This window comes from Hyla sarda, chromosome 3, assembly GCF_029499605.1.
Source record: "Hyla sarda isolate aHylSar1 chromosome 3, aHylSar1.hap1, whole genome shotgun sequence".
Taxonomy (NCBI): Eukaryota; Metazoa; Chordata; class Amphibia; order Anura; family Hylidae; genus Hyla; species Hyla sarda.
The window spans coordinates 127152191-127173869 of NC_079191.1; the positions used below are offsets into that span (position 1 = coordinate 127152191).

Consider the following 21679-nt stretch of genomic DNA (forward strand, 5'->3'; position numbering starts at 1 on the left):
ATATATATATATATATATATATATATATATAAAATACAAATAGATGCAGCACACCACAGCTTGAAAATCACGGTGCAAGGTTTATTCCATAGTGTGTTCCAATAGACAACGTTTCACCAGCCTCACGCTGGCTTTTTCAAGTTTTTCAGCGTGAGGCTGGTGAAACATTGTCTAGTGGAATACACTATGGAATAAACCTTGCACCGTGATTTTCAAGCTGTGGTGTGCTGCATCTATTTGTATTTTATGGATTAAGGAACCGGCGACCGAGGCTCCAAGTATGCTTGCACCCCGTTCAAAACTACCTATTTATCTTGATGTGCTGTTTATATTTGGACATATATATATATATATATATATATATATATATATATATTACTTTATACCCTAAAAAGGGTCTACTTTAAGCCAGCCATAGAGAAAAAAAATTCTTTAATGCTGTTCCCCAATCTGTTGTCATCTCCACTACTGCATTCAAATTTTCTAAGGTCTCCAGCAAAGGCTCATAAATGTTTAATTACCGAGGCCTCCTCCACTGAATTAATAGCATTTATGAGTCCACTGGGAGAATTCTAAAATGTCTGGCATGCAAATTTTAACAAACACTTTAATATACATTCCAATGGATTTTATCTGTGTCAACTACAAGGCTTCTAGTTCATTCCAGTTTATATTTTCCATTACTGCATTTTAGGGAAAGTAAAATGCGTCCCAGTAGAGAAACACAGTCACTGTGTTTCTGAGCTCATTTATTGAGGTTTATGAGGACCTATCTACATACAACGAGGCTGTGGTTAGCAAACCTTGTACAAGTCTCATCCTACTTTCACAGTTAATAGAATATTTCATGCCACACAACCAGTATAAGCAACAACAACATAAAAATGAAAGTCTCCAGATTTAGAATGTGATGCAATCTCCACCCCTCTGTGCGCTTGTTGTCCCAGTATTGCACTTTATCTGCACAATAGCAGCCGTCTTCCACCCCGGTCTCCCTAAGTCTATTCCTCTGTGGCTCTTGTCAAGTTTCACTGCCAGCTGGAACAGCAATGGGCTCCTTTCATACAGCAGACTTCCAGCTGCTCAATTTATTCTCATAGTAATAGTATATATATGATTATTAATGTATATTCATCATTAAACTAAATAAAATATGCAGCAACCACAGATATAGAAAATCCTGGTATTATTATAGCCATTTAATTTATCTGAATGATGTTTTCATTTAAGGAGAGGACTAATGGAAAGACAAGCTTGCACTATACATGAAATAAAGAATGTAATAATAAAATGTTATAGAACACGAACTACAAGAATAACTGAAACGTTATAACAAAAATCAAGAAAACAGTGTGGTGTCCCAGTACAGGACCTTGTCCTGTCCCTTGTCTAAAGTCCCCTCATCTAAACTCCCTTCATATAGGGCTCTTCTGCAGGGCGTACCCTTGGTCGCCTCATGTAAAGTGTGTTCACATTTATTTAACCCTTTAAGGACTGAGCGATTTCACGTTTTTGCACTTTCGTTTTTCCTCCTTGCCTTTAAAAAATCATAACCTTTTCAATTTTGCACCCAAAAATCTGTATTATGGCTTATTTTTTGTGCCATCAATTCTACTTTACAGTGACATTACTCATTTTACCAAAAAATCCACGGCAAAACGGAAAAAAAAATTCTTTGTGCGACAAACTTGAAGAAAAAATGCCATTTTGTAAATTTTGGGGGCTTCCATTTTTACACAGTACATTTTTCGGTAAAAATTATATCTTATCTTTATTCTGTAGGTCCATACGGTTAAAATGATACCCTACTTATATAGGTTTGATTTTGTATTACTTCAGAAAAAAGTCATAAATACATGCAGGAAAATTTATATGTTTAAAATTGTCATTTTCTGAGCCCTATAACTTTTTTATTTTTCTGTGTTCAGGGCGATATTAGGGCTCATTTTTTGCGCCATGATCTGAAGTTTTTATCAGTACCATTTTTGTTCTGATCAGACTTTTTGATCACTTTTTATTAACTTTTTTGTGGTATAAAAAGTGAGCGGTATATTTTTATAAATCTGACATTTCCGCACGCGGTGATACCACATGTTTATTTTTATTTACACTGTTTTATTTTGTTACTAGGAAATGCTGGGTGATTTAAACTTTTAATTCAGAAGGGAATACCTGAAAGGGTTAACATTTTTTTACACTTTTTTTTTTTGCGAGCTCATAGCTCCTATAGGGACCTATGAACTTGCAATGGCTGATTGCATACACAGATTGTTGCCTTGCCGTTGCATGGCAACAAGCTGTGTAATCCGCGGTTGATTGCTCCAGCCTGTAACAGGCATGGAGCAATCAATCAGAGCCAGGACGCCGACGGAAGAAGGTAGGGACCTTCTTCTCTCCGGGTAGCTGATCGGGGCATCGCGATTTTATCGCGATGACCCCGATCAGCCCGACTGAGCAGCCGGGAAGCATTTACTTTCACTTTCGATGCGGCGCTCAGCTTTGAGTGCCGCATCGGAAGGGTTAATAGCGCGTGGCCGAACGATCGCGGCCGCGCACTATTAGCCGCTATTATAGACAGGGACCGGACTTAGGACGTACTTATACGTCCTAAGTCCTTAAGGGGTTAATGTATAGAAAATATGTGTACAGGACCTTAGTGGTCACATGATGTATGGTTGTGATGTATAAAATGTTCAAGGACCTTATAGGTCATGTGATGTACCCAGAGTTCACTGGGTTCATAACTTACAGGTTTGCTGACCAATGAGCTTAGTCCAGCCCCTTATTATATAAAGGGCTGTAGTCAATCAATTCTCTCTCTTAGTCCCTGCTCTTGTTCCGGACTATCAAGCAGCATAATCATCTCAGCAGAAACCTCAATTCATCTAGGCCAAGGCCTGTAAGAACCTGCAGCCACTAAAACGTGAGATACCCAAAGCTCACTCTATCAAATCCTGTGTGACTACTACCAGCTCAAATCTCCTAAATTAGTAGCAAAGTGGCTAGCATCAAAAGCTCATTGCTTTCAAGTCCCAGCAAACCTGTGAGGAACCTGTATCCCGGTTCACTCTTGAAATGACTGCTATGTTAAAGACTTTTTCAGAAATTCTGTAAAGTTTCTTCAGTTTATTTCTAAAATCTGCTGTGGACATTCCGTTATTTCCATGCCGTTTATGGGTCGGTTGGCGGTAGGAACATAACTATTGCGGAAACAGCACCCTGGCGTCACGACATTCAAGGGTTAATACCACCAGACCCTGCACTACCGCTGCAACACCCCAGTCACCGTTACACTCTCCCGGCACCACAATAGCACTTCATAAGGCTTTGAGCTTAACTTGTGCAAATTATTTTTAGTTGTTTTTCAGTCATATCTGTTTCTGGGGAAAGGGGGGCAATAGGGTTCCCATAACAATTTCGACAGGGGTTTTCAACCTACTTTAACTCGTAAATGATAAATTTGCTTATTGATGCGTCCTATGTAACAATATCACTTTTTAGTGTCATTTAGGACCTCGTCAAGTTTTAAAAAGTAAGAAATGACTTGACTCACTGCTTAAAGTGTATCAATTCGTTAAAAAATTTATGGCATATCATGGCTACAGGTCAGAAATTTTTATTTGTGATGGTGTGGGCGTTGAGTCCCCAACCAATCACTAAAATTAACAGGCAGTAATGCTCAGATAAGTGCTTTTCCTGTTTGTCACTGATCATTACTGCTCATCTCTGCTGAGAGAGTAGCGCAAGTGGTGGCCAGATTCCCAAAAAGTCCATAGAAAGTCCACATCATTCGCACTGCCCTCCAAACAGAGCAGAGCAAAGATGAACAGGAACAAACAAGCACAGAACTCAGCTGAGCGCTGCTGCCTGCTTATTTTAGTGAGGCTCTCAGCTCTTGGAGCATATTAACATTTCTGACAAGTCACTATAACATGTCAAGCATTTTTTAAAAGCTCTGGTATACTTATAGGGCTTGTGACTTCTTCAATAAGCCTCTATTGTTCTACTTCATCATAGGAGCACAAGAATGAAAATGATGCCTGACACCAAGTGCACCTGGCAGACCGCACTGCCTGTGATGCTCTCGGTCAGGTTTCTGTCATAGTGTTTGGCATTTTAGCAGACAAAATAGCACTATGTAAAGCGTGCTGGAATCTGCAACAGAGACTCTAATTGGACCCCCCAATGCAAAAATGGGCAGATCCTAACAGCATAACAAACTATTACTACATGGCACCTTGGACACTTATTTAACCATTTGCTTTCTTAAAACACTTTTTGGATATAATAACAACTACATAAAAGAAACACTGTACAAGACCTTACTTTTTGGAACTGCTATGACCCAGTGATGTAACCATCATAATGTGTCCCTTTTCAAAGTAATTCACCTGTTACGCTTGCTTACTGCTTCCAAGACATTAACATCTAAAATCAACGGAAAAGGAAGGATTTCCAGCTCCCCAGATAATTGTAGAAGAAATGCCTATGCCATGACTAAGGACAGATTAGTCCGAAACGCGTCAGCGCAGAGTTTTTTATCCTCACTGGGTGTTTTTTCCTTTGGTTTTAACATGGGCTAAATACATTTTGGACTTTTACATTTCTTCTACAATTATCTGGGGAGCTGGAAATCCTTCCTTTTACATTATACTACCCAGGATAACGGCTCGGCTTCCTCCTGGCTTCTGGACAAAAATGACAAGTACCTAAGACAAGTGCTTAGGCACTTGTCAAAAATGACAAGTGCCTAAGCAGTGAGCTGGATACTATTTTCTTTGCCTAAAATCCACGTTCTTTGCCTAAAATCCACGTTCTTTATTGCAGTAGTGAAACTAATAAAAGCCTAAAATACACACACACACACACACTAGTGCTACCCATTTCAAAAACCCTAGCTTATCTCTACAGGCAAATAATACTTTTATGGAGATTCTTCCTCAACACTCAGGGGCTCAACAAGTGAAGTCCTTTCTGAATACCAGTCATGTCATTGTCTCCAATTGATCCACAGTCCACATACTTCCTGCAACACACGCACAATGCTTGATGTAAACTATAGGGTTAGGGTTGGCCAGCGATAGCGGTCATGGTTCTTTTTCACAATATTTTGGTCTGATCATATATTGTCCCTAAAGTCCACTTGTATTGCAGAGAAAAGTAAATTTTTGGTGCTACTTTTTCTACATAATTTGTTTGATAATACAAAATAAAAAAAGATGTTTTGCTTGCCGTCAAAACAATCAGCCAACTTCACAAAAACTCCTTTAGTTGGTTATTCTTGGGATTATGCATGGTCCAAAATTGGCGTTGTGCCTGTGGGGTGGTGCGGCCCAGGGTCTGATCAGGTAGCAATGGGGCTGCTCTACCAGTGGGTCATTCCCCCTATGGGCACTGGCGTGGCAGCAGTGGTGGTCACCAACCAGCGCAGCACCATTTTATGCTTGGGATGTTAGGGACCCGTTACTTACAGGTGGTCATGACATGGCTAGCGGGCTTGCACTTTATGATCATAACGTACACTAAAAACCTGTTAGTTTAATACATTTTGCAGAGAAGTTTAGGATCACTGTTCTAGATGTAGATGTGCGACCATGTCTATTTTTTTACTCTACTGAACGCAAAATTGCTGTTTGCCACCAGCATATCTCCTGTTCACACAGTGATGAAAGTGAATGGCCACCCAAATGATCCAGTGATCATTTGGGTGGCTCTTCATCATCTAAAATGCTTTTTAATGGGAAACCATCTGCCATCTAAGGCTGGGTTCACACCACGTTTCTGGCATACTCCGGTCGGCTCATTTTTGCACTGTATCCGGTTTGGTTGCCGGACTTATAACTGTGGTATACCACAGTTTTCTGTCCGGCAATAAAACTGATACGGTACAAAAATAAGCCGACTGGAGTCACAATCTTACTCTGGTCGGCTCAATTAAATGAATGGGATGCAGTGCGGGTTCGGTGGGCATATAGTTGCAGCCAGTTTTAAAAAAAAGTTCTAAAGTGTAGGACTTTAAAACTTTTTCTGCTACATACTCCATTTGACACCATTGCATTTGACACCTTCGGTACAGTGAAAGGCTTATGCATATTTATTTTACAGATTTTTTAAAATAATCTAAATGGGAACAACATGCAACATAAATAATAACCAGTTATATTCTTTAAACCAAAATTTACACTTGTTTATCAAACAGAATCTGCCTCCCACTTACCTTCGTAATATAATACAATGTAAACTAAGTATAAGAAAACTGTGTACTGACACAAGTATCCAGCTCATCTATAATAAATCAATACTCTATGCAAGTGTTTCCCAACCAGTGTGCCTCCAGCTGTTGCAAAACTACAACTCCCGGCATGCCCGGACAGCCTTCGGCTGTCCGGGCATGCGGGGATTTGTAGTTTTGCAACAGATGGAGTCACACTGGTTGGGAAACAATGCTCTACGCCATATGCATATTGAGTAGGCAAATGTGAAGCTGTTAAAATACAGGCAAAGAAAACAAATATCAGGTATTACTAAAGGATATTGATCGTGAGTCCGCTGCCTTTTAGCTAGAGAATCTTCATCACTTATTCCAGCCATCAAATACTTTAACCCTGTAATCCATGTCCGAGCTTCTTCTGGGTTGGATGTTATCAGATCCAAGGACTCCATGTGGTTTCCATGGTAAATGGTAAAACAACAAGTAGGGTCAAAATTTCCCTCAGCATGGCGATGGAAGATTTCAGACTGCCTCCCCTCCGTGACTTTGTAAATGGAATCAATTATGACTGAAATGAGAAAGACAAAATTAGGCTTTAGATTAAATGCTCAGGGGACGTTTGTGTGTTGTTCAGAAAATGGCCCGTCTTTAGCCTGCGCTCAGTCATTATACAAAGCTGATTGTTTAGCTGAGGTAAATGTGCGCTCGAGGGTTCACAGGATATTGCTGCTCAGGCCATGTGGAGGAGCTCTTTAATGCATCGGAGGTATGTAAGGGCAACAGGTAATAGGATGAAGTCTGCTGTGCATTGTTACAGCATGCTAACTAAGGTGAGGTGCTCTAAATTCAGGCAAAAAGGTATACACTGTGTTATACCTAATTCACGGCCTGTGTGGGGAGGTCCTAAATGACCCTTGGTGCACACCTCTTTGGTGTTCTTTTAAAAGGTACAGGTCTCTTTAAAAAAAACTTCTGAGGTGTCATAGTGGCGGCAAATTTTTGATCAGTAGATGTCCCTTTCCTTAAAGCTCCACTGATCTCTAAAATGTAAGGCTAACAGGACTCAACGGAGCACCTTACCCGATCCTCACTCTTGTGCACCACAGGTCTTCTTGTATGGTGTATGCGGCAACAAAGAGAAATGAATGGGCAACGCATTTAGCTAAGCACTACTCCCTGTTTGTTTTGAAGAGGATCTGAGGCAAATCCCCAAAAACAGTAAATAGCTTAGGGTGCACTGATCACCCTATATTTTTATTTTTTTTTATTACAGTTTTTTGGTATGTCCTCCTGTCCCTGACATATGAAGGTTTATAATTTGTCTGATAATTCAGGGTGTGTATTAATCACACATGCCCCTCAATGTTACACATTTACTGTAAATGTGTTATATTGAGGGGCATGTATGATAAATACACACCCTGAATGATAGTGACACCCATCATTTAAATTAAGCTCATGCTCATTTGACTGGTTCACTTAATAGTCAGATAAATGATAAACCCACAAATCTCAGGAACAGAAGGAGGTATCAAGAAACTTTCAGGGGTTGGCCACACGTCCTCTTTAACTCCTATAGATCCTCTCATACTCTTTAAAGGAGATATCCCCAGCAGCCTGTGGGAATGGGACGTGTTGACCACCGCACGAAGCGGCGGCTGACACGCCCCCTCAATACAACTCTATGGCAGAGCTGGAGCGCTGACTTCGGCAATCTCCGGCTCTGCAATAGAGTTGTATTGAGCGTGTCGGCCGCCGCTTCGTGCGGTGGGCAACACGTGCTATCTGGCCAGTGAGCCGGGGCCCCGTACAGGAGATTGCGGGGGGGGGGGGGGCAGCGGTCAGACCCCCCCCCCCTCGATCTAAAACTTATCCCCTATCCTTAGGATAGGGGATACGTTTTTCACCACTGGACTACCCCTTTAAGAGATCATGGGGTTTTTAGCAATGGGATCCCCACCAATCAAAAATTCGGACATGTCAGAAGTTTTTTAAAGAGACACAAACCCTTTAATCTATGATAGGCACACCATGAAGCTGGCTATACACTTTGAACATGTGTCTGATGTGTATGGAGGCTTCTAGTCTCTCCCCTGAAAACAGCTGTCAAGGAGAGTAAAGGATCAGGCATGTTGGATTTAATTTGTCTTATCTCAGGGAGGTAAGACACTGCCAGATGAGTGGGGCAGCAGCTTTCTTCCTTCTCCTTATTCAGAAGAGGTTAATTTTATGAGCATTTATGAATATGGCAAGTTTAGGGGCTTGAGACTAGGCCTAAGGCCTTGTATATGTTTTGCCTGGAGTGTTTCGTTAGGATATTCAATAAGAGTAAAAGCAGAAGTCAAAGAAATTTTTAACCATATGCCATCAAAATAAAATAAAAAAAAGTGCTAATACTGTACCTCAATAGGTAGAAAATGGGAAGTAACCCAATGGATTAGAGTGCTATTCTAAAATCCTTAGTCATAGCTATATTGTGTGCTAAAGTATATTTATCTGCTACCATGCTGTAAAGTCCACAGTAAAAAATACAGCATATAACATCACTGTTACAGGCTTACAGCTTATTGTTAAGAAAAAAGTAAGAAGTCATATTCTCCTATTGATTTGATGAAAATGTAAAGGGAAAAAAAGCATATTTTAACTGTACATGACTAACATGGAAAAGTTAAGGAGTTTAAGGTGCACTTGCTGTTCCCATTGGTTTTACTCTGAAATATAATTATAGAGCACAGTTTGAACATCAAAGTCAGACTTTATCATTCTTTATTTAAGAAATGGTACCCTATTTTTAGATAATGACATATTCCAGGGACACTTAATTTTACAGTGTTGTAAATCATATGAATTATCAAGAAAATGACGGAGAAAAAGCTTCACGCTCCTTAGGAGAAAAATATACTATTAAGAGCGTATAATCTGGTTCTTATAAAAAAAAAAAAAAAAAAGGAAGAAAAATTTGGTCGAATACGAATACTAAGGGCCCTCATTTACCACTTATATCAAATTTATATAGTGTTTTCCAGGGGTTAAGTACTGGGAAGAAAGTGTGGGAACGCTGGTCCTGCAGGACACCTGCTAATGGGAATGGTGTTCTAACTGTGGTTAAAGTGCAGGAACTCCGTTCCTATGCATTCCTGCAGGACTTGAACCTTGGCGTTTTCCCTCTTATTGTTCGTCGGAATTTTCAAAAAAAGGACATGTGCCAAAGTGAGCCCAAATTACCAGAGTAGAATTGACCTCTCTTTTAGAAATGAAAGATCACTGGGGAAAAAGACGGCAAAAAGAAAGCGGGATTTTTTTTTATAATTGACTGAAAATGTTATAAATGATTGTGAAAACCTGGACAGCAACGCTCACATTTTGGATAAATTCGTGTTTTGTCCACAAAATTAATAAAGAAAGTGAAGTGCATTTCTCCATCTTTTTTTTTTTTCAGTACAATTTATACAGAACTCCAATTGTAAATGAGGGCCAATGTATTTTATAGAATATTGAAGAGCTAAATGTTATATAGGATATTTTCCTGTGCAAATGAGCGTGGCCACATTCCCCTGTACACTAGGTTATAAAAGCACTGTGATAAATGATTTAGGCTTGAATATCCATTTAACAGCTTAGGTCCACAAGGGGCCTTACATTTTATACGTGATTATGATGTATTAGATGTATCATTATACATATAAATGTATAAAATAACTACTCAACTTATTAATTCATTCTTATGTTGGTCCCTTGACAAATACAAATATGGTGGTAGGTCATCTGTGGTCCATAGAGCTGTGCCATACAGTCATGTGACCTACTTACTGACATGACTTCATCCGCCATTAGCTAGAGCTATTACTCACTGGATCATTATGAATGACATAATGTATCTAGCGACACCATTGTTCTAATGTCCCTGGGGGGATTTACGGAGGGGGCCAAGTGGAGAATTTTGAATAAAGAATCAATGGTGAGTTTATTACATTTATACATGAATGGAAATTGCTTAGGTAACTGAAAACCTACATACAGATCAAAGCAAATTCTTAATCTGCAAGTGATTTTGCAAGTGGATTTAAATACGGACTCAGGTGTCGATTTTCAATATTAATTTTAAGAATCCACGGAGCAGAAAATCCTAAAATTGACACCCAGCACCCCTGCCGATCAGCTTCATACATTCAGTGTTGACTGTACCTGGTGTTGCAGCTTGTCCCATTGAAGTGAATAGGATAAGCTGCAATACCAGTTGTGTATGGTAGGAATGGATCAGCTGCAGTGCTCACAGGAACAGAATCACAGAAATGCTGAATAAATCTAAGCCTTTATTGTTACCATTAGAAATGTCAACAAAATCCTAAACACAGAAAGACACACAGAAAAGTTACAGACACAACCTATAATGGTATTAAGGACAAATGAACCTACTCTGTCATCAAAACTAAGATAGCAAGGATGAAAAAATGCACTTAAAGACCTGATCCCAGGCGCAATCCACACCTTGACTCCAAAAACGAATAGACACCTATGTAGAGTACAAATAAACTTGCAAAATACTCAGAGTAGTGTGGTAAAGAAATATTTATTTACATAAAATAGTATCCATGACCTATAAATTATTCCTTAATCTGTTTAAATTTCTGACACCTGTTAATTAAAAAAAAATTTTTTTTCCACCGGAGTCCCCCTTTAAGTCCTAGGTTGCAGACCACAGTTATATGTACTGACCTATGCTTTAGTAAAAGCCCTTGAACACTGCAATAATTATCTGCTCATGTTGTGGCTTTTTATTTTGGACAGAATTGTTTTGCATGTTTCCCTTGGTGTAGGCACCTAGGGAATAGTGCAAAATGTAATGACCCCATTCTAAGAGAATACTGAATTGAATATTTCCTATGTTTTTTTTTTGTTTTTTTTATTTATGGGGACTTTCTGTACCTAGCTTTATTTGTTTCATTTATAAGTGTACTGTTGCTCACTATTAGAGATGAGCGAACTTACAAGAATTTGATTCATCACAAACTTCTCGGCTCGACAGTCGGTTTGCCCTCTACTGCTTCTCCCAAGTATAAGATTACCCTGTAGACTTCCAGTTCCGATAGGGCCGATGAAGGAGGCAGAGACAGCATCCTCCCGCTCCACCCGGCACGTACCTGCTCCGTTTCTGCCTCACACTGCTCGCCGGGGGTCCCGCTGGATGCACAGCGATCCCGCGATCCTGCAGGGATGGATTGCTTTCTGCAGCGAGGTGGCGTGTCGGCCTCACAGCCGGCAGCAGATTCTTCACAAGCGTCGCGCGGCGCATCCAAGATGGAGGCCGCCCCATTTGTCCCTCAGCTACAGCCTCCCACCCAGAATGCTGACAGCTCCCAGCAAGCAGGAGCCAACACAGCTGCAGCTCTGCAGCCACTGCCACCAGGGACTTATATGGAGGTAAGCCACCCTGCCCTCTCCACTGAGGACACTGCATCTGTCCTCCTCTCCCAGGAGGAGACTGTACCCTCACCCTCCCAGGGTGACCCAGCTCTCTCAGGTGAGGTTAGACATATTGATTACGAGCTCATTGCTGAGAAGGTTGCACAGCGCATGACTCCTAGAGGTTTTAAAAGCTACCCTTCAAAATCTGCAATTGGACATTTCCTCTCACTCCAACCACTTACAGGATGTGGAAAAGCAGGTGTCGTACTTGGAAGACACTGATACTGATGTACTGCAACCCTAACTCCATACTGAGGCAGAGCTCCTAAGGGTATCTGAAAAATTGGAGGACCTGGAGAACAAGTGCAAACGCAATAATTTTCGTATAGTGGGGGTGAAGGAGTTGGTGGTGCCCCCTGATCTGCAATGCTTCCGCAAGATTCCGAAAGCTCTTGTCCTGAGTCACCCATGCCGTGTGGCAAGAGCCCACCGAATAGGCTCGGCCCCTGCCTCCTCTCAAGATCTCCTGTCGGCTTTGGGGAATCGCCCCAGACATGTCATCCTCCGCTTCCTGGACTTCAATGACAAAGTGGAGGTTCTCCAGGCCTACCGGCACTTATCTCAACCGTTTATTCTCCATGGCATGCACATATTGCTTTTTGAGGACTATTCGGCGGAAGTGGGAAATGCCGGAGGGCCTTCAGTTCCATTTGCACATAGCTTTTCAAGGCCAATTATCGTTTTCAGCTTCAATATCCAGCGATCCTGAGGGTGTTTCATCCTAACGGCAACATCTCGGTTCACAAGACTCCTGAGGCAGCGACATCATCCCTGCACCATCTCCTGGGCTCTACTTCCTCTTCTTCACAACGCTCTTTTTGACGCACAGGCCGCAGATCCCACTCTCTTAGAGAGGCCCATCGCTCCAGACTTCTGCCTACTCTCCTGTGCCCAGAGTCCGCTGCAAGAGGCTCCACTCCCCGCAACGGGGTTATGGCAGCGACCATCATTCATCTCCTGATTGACATTCTTTGCTACAGAAGTCCTGGTAGGACTTATCCAGATTCTTGGTGTAATTTAGAAGGATATTCACATGAGATAAAAGATTTGATTACATGCAAATCAACCTATGTGGTCTATTATATTATTTTCCTTTGCTCTAGATACTATACAGGGAAAACTAAGCGGTCTCTATCGGTCAGATTTAGAGAACATATGTATTTGATCAGAACGGGAGTTGGTGCTAAAAGACTGATCGAACATATAAGAGAGGTACATGGAGGCAATGCAGAGGTCATGAGATTTGGAGGCTTGGAAATAGTTAATACACCACCTGGCGGTGATCGCCACGATCTCCTGCTTGCTCGGGAGGTGCGCTGGATCCTCCGGGTGGATGCGCAGGGCGCTGCAGGTCTGAATGACAGAATAGATTTATTGCCGCACTTGTAAATAGTTTGGCTTTTTGACTATTTTTCTGTCCATTAATACATATTAGCTTTAAGATTTATCATAATATATTTTAATTCACATATATGGGACGTCTTTTTTGTTTTATGTTCCAATGGCAACAAGTCTTTCCTCACCTATTTGAACACCTGGGTGCAGTGATGTGTTTGAGGCCACACCTACTGTGTGAAAACGGCTGTTTGCCTCTGAGCACCCCGCATCAATGAAGTCTCCCTGCTGGAACGGAATGTCCGTATAAACTTACACTACAGGAACGGTGAGTGCAAAGCTTTTATCTGTCTATGGATTCATTGCATTATTGTCTGCTCTTCGTTAGCATTGCACCCCGTTCAGAAGTGATTCCATAGTATTATCTGTCTGCTGTCCTTGTTCATGCTCCAGTTGTTCCGGACCACTTATGTTATAAGGACTAGCTTTGACAGTGCCCTCTGTTTCTTTTTCTATAATTACTGACTTAATCCAGATTCTCCCCCGTGCTCTCGGGAATGCTGACTCTACTCAGGTCGTATTTTTTGTTGTGATTCCTGTGACCTCTCTCCTCCCCATTTTTTTCCCCATGTTTTTTGAACAAGCTAACGGTTTTACCCCATCTCTACAGATCCTTCATTATGTGCCTTGGAAGTATTTACATGGTGCCCGAGACGCTTTAGTGGGAATTGCCAGGGATCATGGAGGAAAGCCACTGTCTACTTTTTATGGACGGCTGTTCCCTCTCTCTCCCCCTATGTCGCCTGAAAAAAAAGGAAGTCTCTTACCGAGATTGAGAGCACTTTGTCCTTTTTGACTCTCCTTTGGTTTTTTGATTTTTGGTGGCCTTTTTGTGCCTTTCCTTATGTTTATATTACTGTTTATGTTCTGTACTGGTTTCTGTCCCTTATCAGGGGTGGTGTTTTTAGTTTGATTGTGCTGCATTTTATATTTCAGTATGTGATTTATTGCGAGGTCCCCTGGGGAATGGTCATGTTGTGCCCTTTGCTGCTGCATCTACCTCCCTGTTCTCTGACCTTACCACCCAATCAGTTCCATATTAGTGTATTCCCTGTCGAATTCTCGCCATGGTCACGTTGATCACCTGGAACGTGAAAAGCCTCCGCTCTCCACATAAACAGAGGTTATTTTTACGCTTTCTGAAGAAATGAAGCCCAGATATAGTTTTATTACAGGAAACCCATTTATCAGACTGACTTTTTTCGGATGCAGCAGCAATGGGTGGGACATGTCTATGGCTCTTCTGCTAAAGACTGTAGAGCGGGGGGGTCCTTACACTCATCCACAAGTCCTTCCCTTTACTTTTGTAGTCCATGCCACTGACGGCAGACTGTTACATCTCATATTGGACCATAACGGGGAACTACTCAGTATTTATAATGTCTATGTACCTAATGGGGACAACAAGACGTTTTTAGGGACTTAGCAGACAGGATTCAGGCGGATACCACTTCTGGGAAAATATTGGGGGCGACTAACTCAGTGCTGGACCCATTAGTTGACAGGAAGAGCTCCTCTCCCACCCCGTTGCCTGTTAGGTCTAGGGGTTGTGTGCTTCCCCCCCGTTTCTTGAACAACTAGGCCTCCAAGATGCCTGGTGATTGTGTCATCCTGATGATCATGAGTTTACCCACTATTCCAATGACCATGGTTCGTGGTCTCGAATAGATCCTTTTTTCTTTAGTTCTGGCCTTGGCCATCGGGTTCGAGCTATGGACATTGGAGAACTGGCGCTCTCGGACCATGCCCCGGTTACATTAGTGCTTCAAGCTTCCTTCCCAAAGGGGACTGATATTCTGTGGAGATTCCCCTCGCTCTTGACCAGAGATGACTCTTCTGTTGACCAACTTAGGGCGTGGTGGCTGGAATATTCTGCCCAAAATGAGGAGCATAAATCTGACCCCAAATTGTTCTGGGAAGCTGGGAAGGCGGTAATGCGAGGTAGGTTGATAGCTCATATGTCTCTTCTAGAGCGTGAATCCCTTGCCCATTTTACGTTAGCAAGTGACAAACTGAGGGAAGATTATGCCTGTTTCTTGCATTCCTCCACTGAAGTGAAAAGGAAGGAGTGGAAAGCTTCTAGGTCTCATTTCGATTATGGCTTGATCGCCAAGAACGTCTCAGGTGGTCCGAATTCGAGGTAGATGTATTTTGTTTTGGTAATAAGGCAGGTGGCCTCATGGTGCGCCTAGTGAAAGGGCAATACCCACCGTCCCACATAGTGACATGGAAAGATGCCTCAGGAGTACCTCAATCTTAGCCCCACCTTATTAAGATTCTGGCCAATTTCTATTCTAATCTATATAGTGACTCATCTTCTGATCTCTCCGCCAGCGAACAGTTTTTACGTAGAATAGATAGGCCCACGCTGATGGATGACCAGCGGGATATCCTCAACGCCCCATTACTGTGGAGGAAGTTAGAGACTTTGTGCAACATCTTCATAATAGTAAGGCCCCTGGCCCAGATGGTTATTTGGGGGAATTTTATAAGGTTCTTTTGCCCCAACTCTCTCCAGTCCTTGTCAGGGTTTTTGCCGACTCCATATCTTCTGGGTGGCTTTCCAAAGAAGCATCGCTAGCTTACATAAAAGGTGCTTCCCAAGCCCAGCAAGGATCTCAGAGACCCAGGCTCTTACCACCCGATTTCTTTAATAAATCAGGATGTAAAAATTATTTCTAAAATCTTTGCAGACCACCTTTCCCGATTCCTTCCTGCCATTATTGGTTCTCACCAAGTAGGTTTCATTAGAAACCGTTCAGCGACCATGAACATCCGCACTGTTTTAGCAGTTCTAGACAGGTTGCAGAACCAACCACATCCTGGAGAACATCCGGCATTGCTGACATTGGATGCTGAAAAAGCTTTTGACAATGTCCGTTGGGACTTGTTGGGGTTGGTGCTGGACAAGATAGGTCTTCAGGGAGCATTCCATACTTACCTGTCTGGAGTGTATCGTGCTCCAGTGGCGAGGGTTTACACTCCAGGCATCCTCCCGGCTCCCTTCCCTTTGTATTAAGGGAGTCGATAAGGCTGCCCACTCTCACCTCTTTTATTTAACCTGGCCATTGAACCCTTAGCTCATTACGAGGCATCCTTGATCACTTAAAAACTTTCGGGGACTTTTCAGGTTATAGGATAAATGTCACCAAGCCGGAAATGCTACCACTGGGCCCCTCCCCACCCCGCTGGCTTCAGGACACAGGATGAGGGTGGCCTCCTCCTTTGTCACGTATCTGGGCATCAAAGTGGGAAGAATGCCTGTTAAACTGTACTCCCTAAACTATCCACCCCTGTTCACTAAAATCCGGACAGAACTACAGAGAAGGGGTACCCTTCCTCTCACTTTTATGGGCAGATAAAAATGATTAGCTTCTCACGCCTGTTATACACCTTACAGACCTTGCCTCTCTTGTTATGCCATGATGATGTTCGGCGATTGAACTTGTGGTTTGTGAAATTTATTTGGGCGGGTAAAAGACCATGTATAACGCTTCAGAAGCTGTTGTTCAGTAAACAGAAGGGGGACTTAGTTTTTTTTAATGTTCGAGGCTACAACCTAGCATGTTTGTTTAGATTCATGGTGGACTGGATCCACGGCTCCTCCTTTCAGGCCAACTATGGGATTGAAATGGACTTGGCGTGACCATGGAATCTGTTGTCCCTTCTCCATACAACCTATTACAAATCACCACCTCTGGTAAAACATTCGTGGAGGGAGGTCCGGAAGCTATTCCGCCTTCCCTTTCTAGTTTCTAAATATCACCCGTTATCTGGCCATCCGGAGGCCCTTCAGGGTGTCTCCCTTAGGATACATACATTGTGGGCAGAAAAGGGTCTGAGATCGGCTCGGGAATTCATAGATAGGCATACACTACTGACTAAATTTGAACTCCCTCCTTCTCATGTGCTCCCCCTGAACCAACTGTACTAATTTTTTACTAGTCGACCGAGAAATCTCGATAAGGAATCCCCTGACCACGCCTTAGATTATCTGATTGGTGATAGACCACGTAAAATCTCTATTTCATTCATATACCCGGTCATTAGGAAGCTGCTACTTAAAATAGACCCAGACACTCTTTTCCTCCTGGTCCTTTTGGATACTGTATGATGACATTTCTGAATGTATTCTTAGGGGTTGGAACATAATTCGCCATTGTATCATTAATGAATGATGGCGTGAAACATACTTCAAGCTTGCACATAAGGTGCTCTATGGGTTCAATTTCCTACCGTCCCCAGACTTTCCTGAGAGGATTACGGCCTGCAGGAAATGTTTTACCCCCCTGACAATCCTATGGCACGGTGTCTGGACCTGCTCCTTTACAGCAGCATAGTGGCAAATGATTCTATCCTTTGTCAAGGACAAGTGGAATTTGACTTTACCTTGTACTCCTAAAGCACTGCTTTTCCATCAATTCAGACCCCCGGACGGTGATCCGACCCCGGGTTCCTCCTCTAGTACATATAGCGCTACGTTGCCTGTTCACCTCCTGGTTGTCCGCCACCACCCCGGTGTTAGCAATGGTTGGAACATGGTTAAAATTGTACTGTAGAGTTGACAGACTTGATACTGCGCGTCACATGAACACACAAACTAAGAAGTTTTTTGAGAAATGTAAGGTTTTTATTATTTCACATTACACTCCTGCAGAAATTGCAGACATTGTCTGGCCATTTAGCTCAACAGAATGGTACTGTCTGGGAGCCCTGGGCGACACATTGGGTGCCTTGCGCTTACCCTCTTAGCATTTTCGTGATTTTCCCCTCAGTGTCGGTGGGTAGATTGTAGGCTTGCTGTTTTTGATTGTCATTTCCGATACACTGTTTGTGCAAACCTGTGTTTCATTCCATTGCTCCCTATGTGGACTTAATACCAGCGGGTTGCTCCATGATGGACTTTTGTGGACCCCTACAGTGGACTATCCCTATCTTCTGGATTGAAGCTTCGATTGCTATTAACACTGTTTCTATAGGACTCCAGCACACGGTTTATTGATGGCGATTTTTATAGCACTTGTTCTTTCTTGTTCTTATTTATGTTTTCTGTCTAGATGAAAATGCTAATAAAATGTGTTTGAAAAAAAAAGATGATCCTGTATTGAAAGCTGGAGCATGGACACATGTAAATGAAGAGCATCACTGGAGTTTTCTGCAAAGCAAGATGGCCAGGACTGCACCCCTTTATTCTAAGGATGGGTCAGCATCCCATGGGCTGGAGCTCCACTGACCATAAAGTAGCAGCTTATCTTATAAAACACAGAATTCTTGATTAAATTATGTTCAGATATTCTAAACTGTTTGGAATATAACATAGTTTATAAACTCCTGAGGATTGGTATGCTTCACAGTTTTCTGTATGACCTAAGACCAATGTTATTTTAATTTGTACTATAGATATATTACAAAGGTTTTTCTTTAGACAGAAAAACAACATTAACTTATTTTTAAAACTAATAGGAACATCCTCCCTCAAGGTGTTCCTATGTGAAAGATAGCTAAGAAGTAGATTGTATCACAAAGATACTCCTATCTTTCACATAGGAAGACCCTGAGGGGGACATTCCTATTTATTTTAATTTTGATCTCCTCATTTCTGGCTTTGGGTGTTAGCCTATTCTGTCCAATTCCTCAGGTTCTATACTATTGGGTGAGCTGCACGATTTTATTTATCTAGATAAACTTACTTTTAGCTTTTTCACTTTTCCTGGATGGTCTCCACCTAATACATGTACGATGTTCATCCAGGTAGAACAGGCGAACCAAACCCTTTGTTCCACTCTTTAGCTTGATCATCTGTGTCCCAGACTGCATTACACTCATACATCTTTCAACTGCAAAAGAAGAAAATATACAATATTACTGACTAGTCAGACAAACCCAGAAATGCAACAAACTTCTTGGTGCAGCACCCTCGAGGATCTGTAACTTTTATCTTGTCCAATTATATCAATTACTGGTGGGTGTGCAAGATCATGAATATTTCAGGAGGTCTCCAAACATTCTAAAAGGTGCATGTATTTTCCTTTAATTATCTCCGAATGTGTGCCGAATATCAATGTTTCCCAACGGACACTTTCTACTTTGATAATATCTGTTGAGTTTTCATCATGGGGTCTATCATTTTACCGGACAAGATAGCACAGCTATTTTTCTGGTATTCTTTACGGAACTTGCAATGGAGGCTCCAATGCAAGGGTGAGCCCATACATCCTTATTTTTTTTTTTGTTTTTTTTTGTACACTTGGATACATGAAACAATTGCCAGAATGACAGTGAATACTGACACTTACAGGCAGTGAATGAAGATAGAGAAAGCAGTAGCGGGTGTTTTTTTTTGTATAACAATGGGTATTTATATGCCTGCCGATGTGTATAGAAAGCTGAATGACAAACCAATGGGTACTCTAAAAAAATGCCATTAGTGACTGTCACACAGAAGGCTACCTAAGTAATTGCTTAATAGGAAATAAATATAAAAGGATTTCACCAGGGGGAATCAGGGCCTTTCAAGGATTTGTTTTAATTAAGGGGCAATGCTTCTTAAAGATGATGCGGAGAGAATAGAGTCACACCCACACTTCCCATAGTCAGCGGTCATTATTAATTACATGGCGGAGTGATTTACCAGACACAATTATTGTTAGTGCTTTAATTATCACTTCATTGTTTGACAAATTTCCTCTTGAATCTCACAAGAAAACCTCTTCTCTATAATTTACATAATTAATTATCTGCATGAACAGTATTTTACAGACATGAATTAAAAGCCGATATACTTCTATTAGGATTCTCTTTCAACCTTGATACTTTCCTCATTGGCCACTTTATTTTTGTTACTTGAAATCTTCAGCTAAATGTTTTATTACCTTAGAGAACACAATAGGCCCATACATTTTTATTTAAAACATATAAAAATGGCATACATGGTAAATGACATTTACTTAAGCGTCTGTTTTGATGTTTGATGAAGGCATGATAGGGTGGACCCATCTCATCCATGCATGTATTGGTCATCCATTTATGATAATGCAATACTTCATTTTACCAATAGTAGCAGTAGTTGCCTGTGAAAAGTACTGGTTTCTGGGCCTTTGCTGAACTTACAACATACTTATGCATCTTCATACAATAAAGAGTAAAGACAAGAGCACTTACAGGTTATGGTCTATCTTCTTAAGAATTTATTGTTGCAAATAGCAAAACCAAGTACTCCAACACAGCTGTGTGATACTGTGCAAAGCAGGGCTTGCGGGAGCATCTCATCTGCATGATGACGGCAGTTTCACGCCGAAAGGCATGAAACGACCGTCATCGTGCAGGTGAGACGCTCCCACAAACCCTGATTTGCCCGTTATCACACAGAGGTGATGAAGTACTTGGTTTTGTTGTTTGCAACAATATATCCTTAAGAAGATACACCAGTCTTCATTGTGTGATGATTGTATACTGGACTGGCATGACCTGAGAAGCACCACAGGTCTAATTCCACCTCAGTGCATGTATTTAAGTTGGGACTGGCTACAAGCACACAGAGGTGTGGGTGGTGACGAGCGTAAGCTCTTCTATAAAGGCTTCTTTCACACTATGTGTGAGGCTGTTACAAATGGACATTACAGGCTTTTTTTTTTTCACTTTTAGTGCCATTAATGTTGGCGGAATCATTTTCACAAGGCTATGGGCACTTTTGCACAAATCTTTTATTACTGTACATTTGTTGCCCAAATGCAAAATGAGTCAACTTGCTAAATAGCCTTTATTACAAAATGTCCTACTTTTCCTTAATGGAGAGCTCACGCATGCTACAGACATGGAGGAAAGAAGATACAAATAAGTCTGCAAGGGAGAATGAAATAAGCAGCATAAACATATAGGGGCAGATTTATCAAAACTTGTGCAGAGGAAAAGATGCCCAATTGCCCATAGCAACCAATCAGATCGCTTCTTTCATTTTGCACTGGCCCTTTTAAAAAAGAAAGAAGCAATGGGCAACTCAGTTACTTTTCCTCAGGACAGGTTTTGATAAAACTCCCCCATAGAGACAACAAAGAGATCTCACACCAAACTGTAGAGGCTGTAAAAGATAAAATTACCACATTTTTAAATAAAGACTTATGGAGAACATCTTTTTTTGCATCATAATAAGTAAAAACAACAATACAAAAACGCATTTTGAAGGTGTCCACAGCTTTTATGTAGTTTGAAATCAAACTGTCTTATCAGACGCTCGGTGTCCTTCTTTATATCTTACATCACACTTGCAAAGTAGTTCTCCCCCAGAAGGTAAAAAACGTGTCCTTTACTGCAGCCTGTTGGAAGTAGCATCCCTTTAAGTCAATATTTGACCCTTATAGAGCCTTGAAACATGAATAGATATCATATGCCAAGCCAGAATGGGTAACTCTTCCTTCTAGGAGAGATTCTGGCTTGGCATTTAAAGTGTCCCTGTCACCAACAAATATTTTTTATATACTGTAGATTTGACCAATATACATTGGTTAAAAAATTTGTATATTTTTGGGTGACAAGCAGGACTCTGTGCAGGCTCCTGGTTTGTCAGTCATCCTGATGTGTGAGCTGGGAGAATGTCATAGAGCCTCACTG

General features: G+C 41.5%; 1 protein-coding gene across 1 annotated transcript in view; it reads right to left on the reverse strand.

The window, feature by feature from the left end:
- The window catches only part of PLCH1 (phospholipase C eta 1), a 161877-nt gene that overhangs the window by 124706 nt on the left and 15492 nt on the right, over positions 1–21679 (reverse strand). Inside the window, exons 2-3 of the mRNA XM_056564997.1 lie at positions 18763–18909; positions 6534–6779 (exon numbers count right to left, since the gene is read on the reverse strand). Coding sequence (XP_056420972.1) covers positions 6534–6779; positions 18763–18909 — 393 coding nt within the window. The remainder of the gene's footprint in view (positions 1–6533; positions 6780–18762; positions 18910–21679) is intronic.